This window comes from Pongo abelii, chromosome X (genome assembly GCF_028885655.2).
Source record: "Pongo abelii isolate AG06213 chromosome X, NHGRI_mPonAbe1-v2.0_pri, whole genome shotgun sequence".
NCBI classification, from domain to species: Eukaryota; Metazoa; Chordata; class Mammalia; order Primates; family Hominidae; genus Pongo; species Pongo abelii.
The window spans coordinates 111,830,837-111,847,215 of NC_072008.2; the positions used below are offsets into that span (position 1 = coordinate 111,830,837).

At 39.6% G+C, this 16,379-nt stretch overlaps 1 protein-coding gene across 1 annotated transcript; it reads right to left on the minus strand.

Annotated features, from left to right (window-relative positions):
* Nucleotides 1-9,294: 9,294 nt before the first annotated feature.
* On the minus strand, nt 9,295-15,596 carry SERPINA7 (serpin family A member 7). The gene is made up of 5 exons (XM_002831954.5): nt 15,567-15,596; nt 13,307-13,945; nt 11,984-12,257; nt 11,106-11,253; nt 9,295-10,574 (listed from the first exon to the last, which is right to left on the minus strand). Exons 2-5 carry the CDS (start codon nt 13,926-13,928, stop codon nt 10,371-10,373), a joined length of 1,248 nt encoding a protein of 415 aa, XP_002832000.1. The 5' UTR covers nt 13,929-13,945; nt 15,567-15,596; the 3' UTR covers nt 9,295-10,370.
* Nucleotides 15,597-16,379: the final 783 nt, after the last annotated feature.

The following is a 16,379-nucleotide window of genomic DNA, read 5'->3' on the forward strand; positions in this document are numbered from 1 at the left end:
AGGCCCACTCACGTTATGAGGGGTAATATGCTGTACTCAAATTCTACTGATTTAAATGTTAATCACATGCAAATAATAACTTCACAGCAACATCTACACTGGTATTTAACAACAACAACAACAACAAAAACCAGCATCATAGTCAAGTTGACAAAAAATTAGCCAACATACTCACCGTAAGAGAGAATTTCAAAGAACTACATGTGAAAGTTATTTGGCTGCAGAAAATACAGTCACATTTGTTTTTTATTCTATAATCCATCACCTTTCCCAAGGCAGATGCTATATGCAAAGCAGGCAATGATCAGCTGAACTCTGATCAGAACCAGGACAGACCTTTCAAGGATGTAGCCCCCTGGAACGAGGAGGGAAGCCGTGACTTACATGAACTTCCAGAGGAGCATGCTGCTTTCACAAAGTCTGTAGCTGCTAGGGACTTACTTTTGCTCCTTAATTGTCTTATGAAATGGATGAATGCAAGTTAATAGTAACAGGAGTACCACAGGTGCTGTTCCAAGATGACAGAGGACAAACAATTAGCTTTATGCCATTCCTTGTAATATGTATTAGACACAAAAGGTAACAAGGGCAACCCAATTTTTTCTCTTCAGGACTACCTGTGCCTCTTAGCTCTGGCTGCACCTTAGAATCACCTAGGAGGCTTAAAAAATATTCATGCCTGGACCCTACCTCTTGTTATTCTGATTTAATTCTCTTAAATTACTCGCTATTTTTTTCTTTCTTTTCTTTTTTTTTTTTTTTTTTTTTTTTTTTTTTTGAGACAGAATCTCATTCTGTTGCCCAGGCTGGAACGCAGTGGTATGATCTTGGCTCACTGCAACCTCCGCCTCCCGGGTAGAAGTGATTCTCCTGCCTCAGCCTCCCAAGTAGCTGGGATTACAGGCATGTGCCACCATGCCCAGCTAATTTTTGTATTTTTAGTAGAGACAGGCTTGTGCCATGTTGGCCAGACTGGTCTCAAACTCCTGACCTCAGGTGATCCACTCGCCTTGGCCTCCCAAAGTGTTGGGATTACAGGCATGAGCCACTGCACCTGGCCTAAATTACTCACCTTATTGTGAGATAGTTCCCCAAATAATTTTTAATGTAGAAGTAGCAACATGTGAGCAAACAGATTATTAAAATAGGTTGTGATTAGTGCTATAAAAATAAATGTCAGGGAGAAAAACCTGTGGGCCTAGCTAGACGAGAGTTATTGAGTTTTCTTGAGGGACTCAGTAATCATTCACCAGAAAGGTTATATTTAAACTGAGTTTTCTTTCTTAAGGCTTAAAAATTTCAAGCCTGCAGAGAAGTACTGAGAATAATATAACCACACCCAGATGCCTATCACACAGTACTAAAAAATGTTTATATTTTATTTTACTCCTTAAGAAATAAATAAAAATGAAATAAACAATTATAGATGTAGTTGACTTCCTCTTTATTCCTTTACTCAATCTCATCACCATCTGCCTTCCCCTAGAAGTAAGCATTAACAAATTTGATGCATGTATTTCCAGTTCACATTTTTATACTTTTACTTCATATATGTGTATTCATGAATTGTTTAGGTATTGTTTTTAAAAATATTTTTGAATTAAAATTGGCAAATAAATATATATTTATAGTATACAATGCAATGTTCTGACATATATATGCATTGCGAAATGAGTACAACCAAACTAATTAATATATTGATCATTTCACGTAGCTATCTTTTTTTGTGGCAAGAACATTTAAAATTTACTCTTTTAGCAATGTTCCGGTATACAATTCATTATTCTTAACTATAGTCACCATGCTGTTCAAGAGCTCACTGGAACTACTTAAGTACTTAAGTATTCTTTTGTATGGCTTTTTAAGTGATGTAAATAGTGTTATACTTTGTTTTGTTCTTCAACTTGGTTCTTACAAGGTTGTCAGAGGCGCTTGAACCAGAGCATCTCCATCTTGAATAGGGGGCTGAGTAAAATGAGGCTGAGACCTATTGGGCTGCATTCCAGGAAGTTAGGCATTCTCAGTCACAGTATGAGATAAGAAGTAGGCACAAGATACAGGTCACAAAGACCTTGCTGATAGAACAGCACGCGGTAAAGAAGCCGGCCAAAACCCACAAAAACCAAGATGGTGACAAAAGTGACCTCTGGTCTTCCTCACTGCTCATTATACGCTAGTTATAATGCATTAACATGCAAAAGGACACTCTCACCGGTGTCTTGACAGTTTACAGATTCCATGACAACATCTGGAAGTTACCGTATATGCTCTAAAAAGGGGAGGAACGCTCAGCTTCAAGGGAATTCACCATCCCATTCCCGGAAAATTCATGAATAATCCACACCTTGTTTAGCATATAATCAAGAAGTAACAATAAGTATAAGCAGCTGAGTGGCCCAGGCTGCTGCTCTGCCTATGGGGTAGCCATTATTTATTACTTTACTTTCTTAATAAACTTGCTTTTGCTTAGCATTGTTGACTCGCCCCAAATTCTTTCTTGAGCGAGGTCCAAGAATACTTTCTTGGGATTTGTATCGGGACCCCTTTCCAGTTACAAGGTAACATTATTTTCTGAGATTTTTGAGATATATTCATATTTAGACATGTAGTTCTAATTTAGCAATTTGGGTGCTCAAACAATATTCCATCATATGAACATTTCTATTATACAATTTAGTCATCCATTCCTTTATTGATGGATATTTCAGTTGTTTGCAGTTTTCCCTTATAGCGTTGTTGCCATGAATTTCCTGGCACATGTCTCTAGGTATACACTTGCAAGTGTTTCTCTAAGACAGTAGTTCTCAACGGGTTCTACACATTTGAATAACATCGGAAAATTTTAAAGAACGCATAAACATTTCTCATTTCACGTAGATGGAGTAGTTCGTGGTAGGTCAATGCTCCCATAAAGAACACCTAAAAAAGCCAGATAGATTACTAAAATCTAGTTTTAAATGTATCTGAAAACTGCAGAAGCAATTAGGATAAAAGGGAAAAAGATTCCAGAGAATAAAGTCTTTCCAAGCTGTACTGAGAATCTGTAATTTGTTGTCCCCCCCTTCTCCCACACCACCACCACCCCAGGAAGATTTTACCAGTTCCAGCGAAGGGCAGCACCTGGGGAATTAATAATCCAGGTGAGCTTTTGGTGTTCGCAGGAAAATGAGTGACAAATTCGAAGACATGTGGGGACTCAAACACACAACCAGAACCTTGCTCAAGGCATTTGCTGATTTCCAAAGCTGTACAGGATTGGAGGCTAAATATAAGTAGAAATGTCCTCTGAAAAGCAGAATGGAATTCCGTATACTCTCTCAAGGCTACTCTGAAGTCTTTGTCTCCTAAGACTCTGTGGAGACAAAGACTTCCCCAGAGAGTCTTAGGAGACATAGACTTCTCATGTAAGGAGAAAAAGACACCTCAGGGGAAGTGGCTAAGAACCCAAATGGAAAGATTTGGAAATCTTAAATGGAGTGCTGAATTTTCAACAGCTTTCCCAGGGGACAATTGCCAATCAACCAGAATGCACTTAGATGCTGACAATCCAGATTCAGGCAAAGATAGAGGGATGTCTATGGAAGCTGATTATATGCACACCCTATCACTCAGCAATTCCATCCCGTGGTTTATACCCATAAGGAAAGCATACATTTATTAACTAGGAGACCTGCTTAAGAATGCTTAGAGAGATATTATTTATAAAAGCCCATAAACTAGAGATTGCCTAAATATCTATCAACATTAGAAGGGATAGACAAAATGTGTTTTCATAAAACAAAATACCATGTAACAATGAGACTGAAAACTCTGTAACTATAAGCAATCATCCAATGTTGAGTGGAAAGCAGAAAAACACAAAAAGAGTATAAATTATATGATTTAATTTATTTGTATTTATTTATTTATTTATTCATTCATTTATTTTTGAGATGGAGTCTCTCTCTGTCGCCCAGTCTGGAGTGCAGTGGCACAATCTCCACTCACTGCAAGCTCCGCCTCACGGGTTCACTCCATTCTCCTGCCTCAGCCTCCCTAGTAACTGGGACTACAGGCGCCCACCACTATGCCCGGCTAATATTTTTGTATTTTTTAGTAGAGATGGGGTTTCACCGTGTTAGCCAGGATGGTCTTGATCTTCTGACCTCATGACCCGCCCGCTTCAGCCTCTCAAAGTGCTGGGATTACAGGCATGAGCCACTGCGCCAGGCCGATTTAATTTATATAAAGATTTAAAAACAGGCAAAGTAATTTGTGATGTTAGGAATCAGGATAATTACACTTGGGAGGTTACTAAGCATAAGGTGACATGAAAGGGGCTTCTTTCTTGATCTGGGTGCTGATTACATGGATATGTTCTCTTTGTTAAAATTCATTAAGCTAAATACTTATGACTTGTGTACATTTTGTATGCATAGTATACTACAATAGAAAGATAAAAATTAAGATAAACAGAACAACCAACCAACTAATAAACACATATGCACAGGCCCCACCTCCAGGGATATGGTTTCAATTAGTCCTTGGGAGGTCCAGTTACCAGCACATCCCATAGGTTTATTGGGCAATATAATTTTTTCCATCAGCACTGGTTTCTCTAATTTTTGCCCATTTTTCTCTTAGATTATGTGCCATTTTCTTATTTCTTTTGTTGGCATTGTATCACTAATCATGTGCCTGGTATACTTATAGCAAATATCTTATTCTTGTCTATAATTATATTTGCACTTTGTTTAAGATGTATTTTGTCAATTCTTGAGGTTAAATTTTCCAGTATTCTTCTGTATATGTTTTACTTTTGTTATTATTTCAAAACTGCTTCCCCATTTATTATTTTATAAGATATGCTATTAATACTTTTAAAGTTTACTTTTTACATTTAGATTTCTAATCCATCATGAATTTATTCTAGTATGTGGCAAAATGTAGGGTTCTCATAATTTTTTCTACACTGCCAGTATAGATGTAATCATCACTTCCCCAAAGATTTTTTACTCCAATTCCATCATATTTCAAATTGGTTTACAGTTGGGCAAAATCATGTAACACAAGCCTATTTTATAATAAAGTGTTGGATACCTCATGTAATTTATTAAATATTGTACTGAAAGTGAAAAACAGAATTGTTTCACACCATCATACCATTAAAAAATTGTAAATCAGACCATCGTAAGTCAAAGACCATTTATAGTAACACTTGGAAGTTGCTGTCATAAAAGAGCATTGGAAGGACGTGATGAAGGCTTCCATAAAGCACCAGCTCAGAGGTGATACTTTACAAAACTGGATTCCTTCTTCCAAGGCACAGTATACTAACTTTAGTCAGAGATCACTACATGATGTTGTGCTCCCAATAGGAAGAATTCATGAGTCAGGAAGCAATTGATGGAAAATGGAGTGAGCACACTTGCATTACTCTCAATTACCCACTGGGGAACTTTGCAACCTGTCCCTACAATTCTGGGATTTGTAGGGTTGCAAGTAATGATCACCAAAGGAAAAACACTTCTGCCATGAAATTCAGCAAGTGTCCCATTGAACTATAAGCTATGGATGCTGCCTGAACACTTCAGGATCTTTATGGTCAGGGAATATCAGGCAAGAAAAGGAATCACATCATTTGCTCTGGCCATCCTACAGACACAGGGTGGATTCTCACCCAAAACTTGGGTCAGGTGTCAAGACTGATTACATCACACACACACACACACCAGGAAAGCAGGACAGGCCTCCTAAGCTGGTCAAAAAATGGCTTGAGAGAGGAGGGAAAGGAAATAGGCTTGGGCTTTTATGATTGTTAGGGGTTGAGGCAACTGTGAGGGTTTCTTTGTATAGGCAGCAGCTTGTTTGGCTGGAAATTCTCACTACCACCAAAGAAGTGAGTGAACTGGCTTACTTATCAGTATACCCAGATGTAGGGCATAAAGGAAAGAAGTAGAAATAAGACTTAAAAGATGTCAAATATTAAGAAAATGGAGTTAGACTCTTTATTACACCATTTAGTCAAGGGTAATTGATCCCAATCATTAGAAGGAAGAAGATATGTTGTTACATAATGGGACAAGTGTAGTATATGTTTGACATTCAAGTGATCCACATGAGTGCCTCTTTATAATTCCTTGCCCAATTTTGATGGGAAGTGGACATATGAAGTAATCTTGGTCAGAGAATGCTATGGTAACTGGTGGCTCAATACTTGTCATGGATGTGGTTTTTAATAATGTCATCTGGTGAGCTATGGAGATCAGCTAAAGGGAAGGAGAATCTAGAATGGATAGTGGAGGGGAATGAAGTATTATCAGTTGTGACAATGAGTCCAGCTGCAGCAGCAGAAGCTGTAGTTCATCCTACCAAATGTTTCCTTCTAAGCTTCCTCCAGGAAGAAAGATTCACCAGAATCCTTGAGTAAATACTTCCAAAACTTACAGGAAGAAGTAGATTTCAGTAGATAAGGAATTGACTGTGTTGGACATGGAGGTGTGCCATACAGATTTCTCTTCAAGAAAGGACTTGTTGTTCTAGATGCTTAGGAGTCCTGTCAGCAGACAGGCTTCAGCTTTCAGTCCCTTCAAGGGCTGCCTTAGTTGCAGAGATGTCTTGCCCTCAATCATTACCTTTTCTGGTCAGCTCATATTCAGTGACTGACCAAGGTAGATGTGTGAGGGTCCAGCTATTTTGACCTAAAACAGAACAACTCTAACTGGCCGTTTTAGCTCCAGATTTCCTTGTGCAGTCAACCAAGGTTGTTGCTATTTGGACCTGCATGTTGGCATGACTTCAGCCTCTGCCTAATTTGGCTTCCTTCCCTTCCATTCTATAGGCGTCAATCCCAAGGGCCCTCCCTAATAAATGTTCTGTACTATAAACTCTGCTTCAGGATCTGCTTCCTGGATAATCAAACCTGCAACATCCCCACTACTACTACTACTACCAACTTCTGTATTACTTAGAATAAGGCTAGTGTTATGGGCTTAATGTATCTGTACCCCTAATATTCATATTTTAAAGTCCTAATCCCCAGAGTAGCTGTATTTGGAGTAAGGTAGTAATTAATATTAAGTGAGGTCATAAGGATGGAGCTCTAATCTGATAAGATTAGTGTCATTATTAGAAGAGACACAGGAGAGCTCTTGCTCTCTCTCTCTCTTTCTCTCTCTCTCTCTCTCTTTCCCTGTATGATGCACCAAGGAAAGACTATATGAGAACATAATGAGAAGGTGGCCATCTTCAAGCAAGGAAAAGAGCCTTCACTAGAAACAGAATTTGTCAGCACCTTGATACACATTTAATAACAACTCTCCATTTCCCCCTTCCTGCAGTCTCTAGCAATCACCGTTCTATCCTCTGCTTTTAGGGGTTTTACTAATTTTGATACTTCATATAAGTGGAATAATACAGGTTTCTACTTCTGTGACTGGCTTATTTTATTTAGCTTAATGTCCTCCAGGTTCATCCATGTTGCAAATGGCAGGATTTCCTTCTTCTTTAAAGCTGAATAATAGTCCATTGTATGTAGAAACACTTATCCTTTCATCTATCGATGGACATTTAGGTTGTTTCCATATCTTGCCTATTGTGAATAATGCTGCAGTGGACACTGGTGTGCAAATGTCTATTTGAGATCCTGATTTCAATTATTTTTGGTAAATATCCAGAAGTGGGATTGCTATATAATATGGTAGTTCTGTTTTTAACATTTTATGGAACCTCCATACTGTTTTCCATAATGGGTATACTTACAAAGGGAATTTGTCTGTGTATTGTTGTTGAATTGGTGTTTGTCAAGGAAGTGGGGGAGGAGGATCCACGGCTTCCTATTCTGCCATCTTGCTGATGTAATTTCAATATTATTTTAATAATTATATTTCTACATTATTGGTGGCATTGTAATCCTACTTTTTCTTAGCATTTAAAGAATTATTCTGAAAAGATGTACATAGGTTTCGCAAGACTGCCAAGGAGCTCTTTACCTGCTTGTGGTCAAACTTGATCATAAGTAAGTCCACAATCCAGCTTAATGAAGGCAGAAAAAGAGTGGAGGAAGTACTCAACTATTGTAATTCCCCAGTTGATGGATGTTATATGTCACCTACATTCATATTTCATTGTTGAGAATTTACTTACAAGGCCACACCTAACTGCTAGGGAGGCTAGAACATGTAGTTTATCAGGGAAGCTGTGTGTCTATAATTCTATCACACTGTGGAAAGGAAAGCAGAATTGGTAAATTCTGTGCAATCCACACCACTGCTTTCTTGTGGCTGGTTCCCAAATAAGTTTTCTGTCTTTTGTTCTAAGAATTCGTTAATATATTTTCTTGGCTTTTCTGTGTAGACAAATTTTCCTTCCTTTCCACTCTACTCTTTTAATGTTTATTTTTCTTGTTTTACTGCACTAACATCTCCAATATCATTTTAAATAAAAGCAATAATATATAGAATCTTTGTCTTATTCCCAATTTAGTAAAAATTCTGCTACAAAATTTTCTCTATTAAGTGAGATACATGTTCTAGTTATTTTGTGGGTAAACTTCATGAGGTTAAGGAAGTTACGTTCTATTCTTAGTTTGTTATTCTTAGTTTGTCACAGGACAAACAGTGATAGCCCTTCATAATCTGGGAAAGAATGACTGAATGAGGTTTAGTCTCTAAGGAGACACATGAACTACTTGAGGGATAATGTCTTTTAATCCCTGACTTCCCTCTGAAGATACTGATATTCCTTCCAGAACAAGTTCTGATGGAACTCATTTGGAGGGTAGGGGGTAGGAAGGAGTTGATATTTACACTTACTCTGGCCTCTGGAGGTAGAGCCTGAGCTAGAGAACAGAAACCCGCAAATTAAGAGACTCACATTACAATCCTGGTTCTGATACCAGCCCACTGTCTGGTGTTGACCAACATGATTGAAACAACTAATATTTACAGGGCTTTTTATCAGGTCTCAGGCTCTGTGATGAGCATATTACATGCTACATGCTTTGCAACATTGAAGGTTCACAAAATCCCAATGACATGGATATTCTTATTGTTCCCATTTTACAGATGAAGAAAATAAGGTACAGGGTTTAAGTGCCTTGTCCAAGATCACCAAACACTAAGTAGCAGGGCCAGGATTGTAATGTAACTTTAGTGAAACACAACTCCATGTTAACAATGAATTTTTGTACCAGAGATTCTGCTCTGGGCTTCAAAAATTTCTTACACAAAAGCAAAGTGTGAACTATACCAGGAATAAACAAACTTCCATGCAAATGGGTCTAATCAGAAAAAATTAGAATGTTTGTAATACACATGCTTTTCTAAACATAAATATTTATTTCAATGTGGAAGTACAACATCTGCAACAGTACTTCTGCATTTTTTTTTTTTACTATTTTCCTGTCACTGAAGTGTTTTATCTCAGGACTAGAATTTCAGATACTACATCATTACCACTCACTGTGCCATTTATACTCAAGCTTTAAATACATAGTGTCTGAGATAAAATCTAGTTTGGTAGGTGGGAATGAGTTGGCATGTACAGGTAGAGGGAAGGTTGTTGAAGGATCTGGGGATGCAAAAGTACCAATATTCAGTGAAATTAGAGCGAAAAAGGAGATTCCTACTTAAACAAGTGGGACAGGGGTGCTATACATGGAAAGGAGTCTGATTGGGATACAGAAAAAGAGAGTCTATGAGATATGACATGAATGAATTACTTTCTCTCTCCACTCCCAGCTTATACATTGGCAAGGTGGAAGTATGTTTTTTTGAGGGGAAGGTGGGGTTGGACAGGCGAGTTTATCTCTCTCTTGCTGTATTGTCCCATGCTTGTTCAGTAACGAAAGCTACATCCCTCTCAGTCTGTAACTCATCCCCATAGTGAGAGTTCCTTTATTCAACCTACCAATGTCAGATCTGGCAAGAACACAGAGAATCCTACTAATGGGACCGTGGGAAGGGGGTTGAGAAGTTCACATATAAGACAATGCATCTGCATTGTTTTATGTCCATTGATTTTATTGGAGTACTGGGATATGAAGACCTGACCTGCTTTTTAGCTATTCCCCAGAAGACAGAAAAGGGAAAATTTTTCAACTCAGTCAAATTTATTAGAGCAAATGAGTTGAGGGGTATTCTGACAAAGAGAAATATACAAACATAGAGCCTTCCTATGCTTTGGATAATAATGAATTACTCATTGACATTCTGAATGTTCTGCCATAGGATTGGCCTCTTCCACAGCCAACAAAGTTCAGCCAGGGTTCAATCTTCATCCCATCATAAGGGAATGCAAGTCCAAGCTCACATCAATCACACCGGGCTATATTATTTATTTATTTCCCATTGCAATACACACGTGCAATTAGCCAATGGCCTTTTTTCCAACTACGCTTCCGTTGGGTTCACAACTTTCCCTAGAAAGAGAATACTCCTTGTGCTTCTCTCCAAAATCAACAACATGAAAGATCTATCAATTTGGATAATAGGGTGTAGGAAAGTGCTTTCAGGCTGATCCGAAAGTTCAACTTCAGGGACAGCTGCAGCTTCAGTTCCCTTTTCACCAATGTGCAGCACAGCCTTATGGGCAGCCTGTGTGGGGAGAACAAATCCTGCAGGTCTCTGAAGAAACAGGAACAGTCTTTGGGAAGGTCTAGAAGTAAGAAAGGGAAAGGAAAGGTGGGGCCGCCCCTTTGCTATACTATGTTGATGGTGCTAGAATATGAAGTTTCCTCTGCTAAACGTAGTCAATCATTCTCTGGTGATTCTATGGCTAGCCATTGGGAAACAGCTCATTCACTATGGCCTGCTGCCGCCAGGAGTCACCTCTTAAGCATTCCCTCCTCACACCTCCTCCAGAACTGCATCTCACCAGAGTCACTTCTGATCATTAAGCTGTTCTATCACAGTAATTCTGGGACATAAAGGTCAAGGATGGAAGAAACTGATACAATTATTTATTTGGAGTAATGGGAATGACTCTGAAGTGATTCTAGCTTAGGAGGAGTCACACCGCCTCTCTAGGCATCAGATTGCTAATTGGTAAAATAAGAAAGTTGAATTAATTGACTCCTAATTGCCCTTCCAGTTCTTACATTTAAGAACTCTAGTTTATCAACTTACATTGGAAAGTTTCAGACCATTGTCCTCTGTAAGTCCAGAAAAATCAGCATTTTCAGCATAGGCATGCTGAATGCCCATCTTCAAAAGTGTGGCTCCAAGGTCATATGTGGCAGAAATGGAAAACTTTGGAATAAACAAGTCAACCCATCTGTGGGAAAAGAGGAAGGGAACACATGGCAATCACCATATCAAGCTTATGATTCTCTCCTTCTCTCTCTCATGATGGTATTATATTGGACTCTGCTTCTTCCCTGAGTATTGACAACCATTACTATATAAGTCAATACATGGCACCAAACTCACAGAAGTTATTCTGAAAGGAATGCACTCAGGTACAGCCAATGTTGGGCTGAAACACTGGGAGTAGGGAGATGTAACTCCTTTATAATCAAGAGAAAATATCTCTGGGGTGATGACCAAGGTTGGGGAGCTAGTGGCATGAAGGTTAATGGGTAGCACCCAGGAGCTTCACAGTTTTCTGCCTTGCACTTCCAGTCCAGAGTGGCTACCCAATCACCTTTCAACTTCAAAATCCAACCTGTTCTTTGAGCACTAGTTGTTCTACAGGAAGGCATCAATTTACTAGTAGGCTGACTTTGGGGAGCTCATCTTATCTTACAAGACCAGACTTCCTAATTTGAAAAATGCCAATTATACTGCCTCCTTTGTAGGTTTGTTGATGTGCTTGGATGATGTGAAGTATGTAAAAATGCCCAGCCAAGGGCCTGGTAGACAGTATTTTCTTGGCATATTCTAGTGATCATACATAGCTGTTGGGTAGTTCAGGGTGATTCTTCTGCCTCTGGGTTTCTGCTGAACTCTGTCTCACCTGCGCTTTTATGCCCACCTTCCACCCACACATCCTCTAAGGCATTTACCCCTTCTGTAGTAAGCGGTTCCACTTCTTCAGTGTTTTAGATGACATGGCCGCTTCCACTGACTCCATCTGTCCCTCCTTGGGAAGAACAAAGAGTGCCAGAGCATTCTTGCTGTAGTCCATTTGCAGAACTGTGCAGTTCAATTCCATATCCACTAGGTGATAGTATTGTTCCATCTGGTGCATCATGGGCACTTGCACAGTGGTGGTCTTGTCTATTAAGAAGCTGGAACTGTCTTCTGTCTTGGATGGATCAAAAGGATTTGCCCACTGGGCTTAAAATACAAAGAAAAAAGGTGTTTATTTTAAACCGGTATCAGTACCAACAAGACCTTTTCCATTAGTGATTTCATTTAGAAATTAAGACCACCACAGAGTTAGGTACCTACAGTCAACCAGTTTTACAAGTGACTGAGGATCAGGCAGAGAAAGTCATTTGTCATGGTCTCCCAGTTAACAGGTGGCAGAGCCAGGAATCACACCCAGGGCTGTTGGGCTCCACGGTCTGTGTCCAAAACTACTATACCACACTAAGCCCATCAAAGCCATAGTTTCCTCTTCCATAAAAACGTATAAGGACATCCAACACACTAGGGAGAAATGAGAAAACAGATCTGTTCTGCAATTTTAGCCAGTCTATACATGTGTGGTTTGTGGCCGACAATTGATTACTCCTCCAAGAAATGTGGCTGACATATACTATAGAACCAGGAGAAATCATTTGAGCACAGTACCTTTAGAAAATAGTCACATAATTCTTGTTTCTACAAGCACCAGCTTTAGACTCACACAGACCTTGTTGGGAATATCAGTTCTAAAACTTATTAACTGTGTAAACTTGGGCACTTATGAGGATTGATTGAGACAGTGTGTGTATACCACACATGTCGGATGGTGTTTAGTACACAGTGAGTGCATAATACATGGTAAAATTATGTATGTAACATGCCTAAGTATGTACAGCAAGTGAGAATCACAGTAAGCTTTACATACAAATATGTCTACTTGACAAGTGCAAGCTTGTCCCACCTCACCAAATCTTTTGGAAACCATGAATCTTTAGCCAATTATGAGCAAGATGTTCATACCATTGTCACCCACCTCTCTGAAAGGGCGCTCTCCCTAGAAATTTCCTGGACTCATTCACAGAGCTGTGTGTCCATCTTGGAAGATCCAATACTATTCACAGCTATGTCCAGTGGAGCAGATCACTGTGGTATGAGGGACACCTACTGATGCCAGTAATAAGAGACCATGAGCTCCCCTCAGCACTCCACCCAAGTATCTGAGCCTTAGACTGAAAATTGACATCTGAAAGTCTTACCTTTAAAGTGAATATAGTTCACTAAGACCATGATGGTGTTTGGTTTGAGGTCTCGAATTAGACCCACAACTTTCCCTTTGGTTTGCATCTCCACATGACTGTTAATCTCCTGCTTGGCTGCAGAAATGTTGGAGAAGTCGGTAGAAAAGACTTCTGTCTCATAGAGGGTCTTGACAACATTCAAGAACTTTGCCAGTGGTTTTACATGCTTGCCAATGAAGAGGGCATTTCCTATCTGCAATTCCAGTTCCTTCTTTGGAAAATTCAGTGAACAGATCAGATGCTGGAAGCCATGCTGGATCTCTAACATTGGAGTGTCTGTGAGGTTGAACCCCAAGGTCTCCACAATCTCAGTTTGGGTGCTGCAGCAGGCCCCAAAGGAAAGCATAACCAAAGCTGCAGAAATGCTCACAGGGGAAAAGAAGATGTTCTTATCTGGGGTCTCCACAGTGAACCTCCGGTACAGATTGAATGCAAAGTCAGCATTAATGGATGACATCTTGTAGAGAGTGGCATTTTGTTGGGGTGAATGGCAGGCTGTTACTTTGCCTTCAGGTGATGCACAATGGATTGTAGCATGAAGCCCAAGTACCAAGAGAACCAGGTACAGGAATGATGACATTTTGGAAGGAAGTTAATCTATAAGAGGTGAAGTGAGACAACCATTGAGGGAGCTTAGTTGGATGAAACACTCCCTGAGCCAGAGACACATAATAACCACCCACACTGATTAATAAAACAATAGTAAATATTTGATGATGTGCTCATCAGGGGCTGAGCAGGGGTTTCTCTCCCTTGAAAAACAGGAGATGCATCAAATATGGACAGGGAGTAGGAGAAGTGGCTTGCTGCGACCATGGAAATAATGCCGTGGACTGTCATTCAGATGTTATAGGAACATTATGAAAATGCTATGAGTAAATTAAATTTATGGAAATTGAATCACTTTTTATCTGAACTAGAGGCAGCCTGTTGGAGAGAGGGGATATTCTTAGGTTAAACTAGTACTCCCTCTGCATACATTATTCATTGTAGATTAGAATTTTAGATTTTTTTTTCATTTGGCATTTTCTTAAGATAAAATCTATGAGATGAGAGAACACTTGCATCTTCTTTGGCTAAAAGACAAAATGAAAGTAATTTGTACAATATATGATTAGTTGGAATGGACGGGTGGTGGTTTATGGAGCCACATACAAGGTCATGAGCTGAAATTCACGCATTTTGCAATGCATGGAAGCCATAGAGGTATTTTCAAACAACCAGAAAATGAAAGAATAACTTTCTAAATTTTAGATTTCTTTCACCATTAATCTTAGTAACATCTAAACAGTCATTTCTAAGTTGTAAGACATCTTAACACTATTATTCTTACACCTATGCATGTTACTTTTAATTATTATAAAGAAAGCCAGAAAGATATGGCATAAGGTTCTCTGATCCTGAAAGAGTGCAAAGAAATGGAGTAAAGGAGTCAGGTGTGAAAATCCCATGAAAGTGGACATGTGTGCTTAGAAGGAAGAGATCTATGAACTCAGAAAAAGGATCCTTCCTCCGCCCTCCATCTTCTTCCTGAGTGATCTTACCCTCCGCACTCAATTGCTAGAAACTGTATCTCTCTCAGATTGCTCTCATGAGCTCCTAGCCATTTATCCAGCTTTCTTTTGGATATAACCACCAGGATGGTCCACACAGACCTCAGTCTCAATAAGAAAATCTCAAAGTTGCCAGATGTAAACATATCATCTCCCTACACCTTAAGCTTGCTCCCTCATCTTCATTCCACATCTCAGTTTATCACATCACTGTCTATAGAGACACGTAACCCAGATACCTGGGAACAATCGTAGCCTCTTTTTATTCTCATTCCCCATATCTAATGAAGCATGATGTCTTATGAATACTAACTCTTAAATAACTCTCAAAACTTCTCCCTTCTCTTCATTCCTGCTGCCTCTGCCTCTCAGTTCATGGCCTGAGCTACTATATCAGCTCCTAACAGGTCACACCATCTCCTATATTCTCCATACCAACCCCCTTTGTTCACCACTCTATCCAATCTCCATATCATCATCAGAGTCCTCTTTCTTTAAAAGTCACTGAGGCTGGTAGAAAGTCAATTATTAGATGACCACACTTAGACCTTCGCCCCTAGAGCCAGGAATTTGGTTTGGGACTCTGACTTGCCAACTTGGTTATTTGGGACTCTGACGTGCTGATAGAGATGTTCAAAGTTCCCAAAGAGAAAAAAAGTACTTACAGCAAATGCCCAAGAATCCACCTGCATCTCTCAGAAAGCAACATCTTTCCATTTTTATAGCATGTCCTGTATTGCAAAACTAGAGCACTCTTAGTTATAAATTAACCCCAGCATTAACCCTGGGATGGTATTTTCAAAGCTGATGTACAAAACCAAGGCCAAGAGGAACAAAGCAAAAAATGATAAGGTTTGAACTTTGAGTGATTGCTTTGGCTGCCAGACCCTTCATGTAAAACAAAAGAGAAAGAGGATTGTCAGAGCTGGAGGGGTTTAAGTCCATGCTGGCAAGAGTGCCTTCAGCAGGCAGGATAGGGGCCATAGGCAAAAGCACCAAGAGGCAGCAGGAAAAAGTTCTCACTACTGGGCCAATCAGCAGTGGGATTGGCAGTTTTTTAAGGGAAAGTTGTACAAAGGCAGAGGCTGGGTGATCCTTTCTAATAGGTTCTGTAGAAATTATACATGCATTCGCAGAGGAAATGATGTCAAAGGTAGCTTCCAGCCCTAGACTTCTGATGCTGCAAACATATATGTCTGCTAAGGGGGAAACCAGCCCTGTCTTCTCGTCATTAAAATTCCCTGTGCAGTCCCCTGGGCACAGGACTCCAAAAGAGGATGCAGAAGGAGTCAAGGAGACTGAAATTAAAGATTCCACTGTCCAGTATTAACTGTGTACTGATTATATGCAAGGAAGCAATGGGAACAAAAAGAACTGGACTCAGTCAGGAGACTTGAGTTCAACCTGCCTCTGAAAGTTTCCAGCTCTAGTAGTAGTAGTAGTAGTAGCAGCAGCAGCAGCAGCAGCAACAGCAACTC

Excerpts from the sequence above, each read along its gene's own strand:
- SERPINA7 (XM_002831954.5), bottom strand. The coding sequence starts at position 13,928 with ATGTCATCATTCCTGTACCTGGTTCTCTTGGTACTTGGGCTTCATGCT. Across the intron at positions 12,258-13,306 it reads GAACTATATTCACTTTAAAG|CCCAGTGGGCAAATCCTTTT; the intron begins GTAAGACTTTCA and ends TTGTATTTTAAG. Across the intron at positions 10,575-11,105 it reads ATGGTCTGAAACTTTCCAAT|GCTGCCCATAAGGCTGTGCT; the intron begins GTAAGTTGATAA and ends CTCCCCACACAG.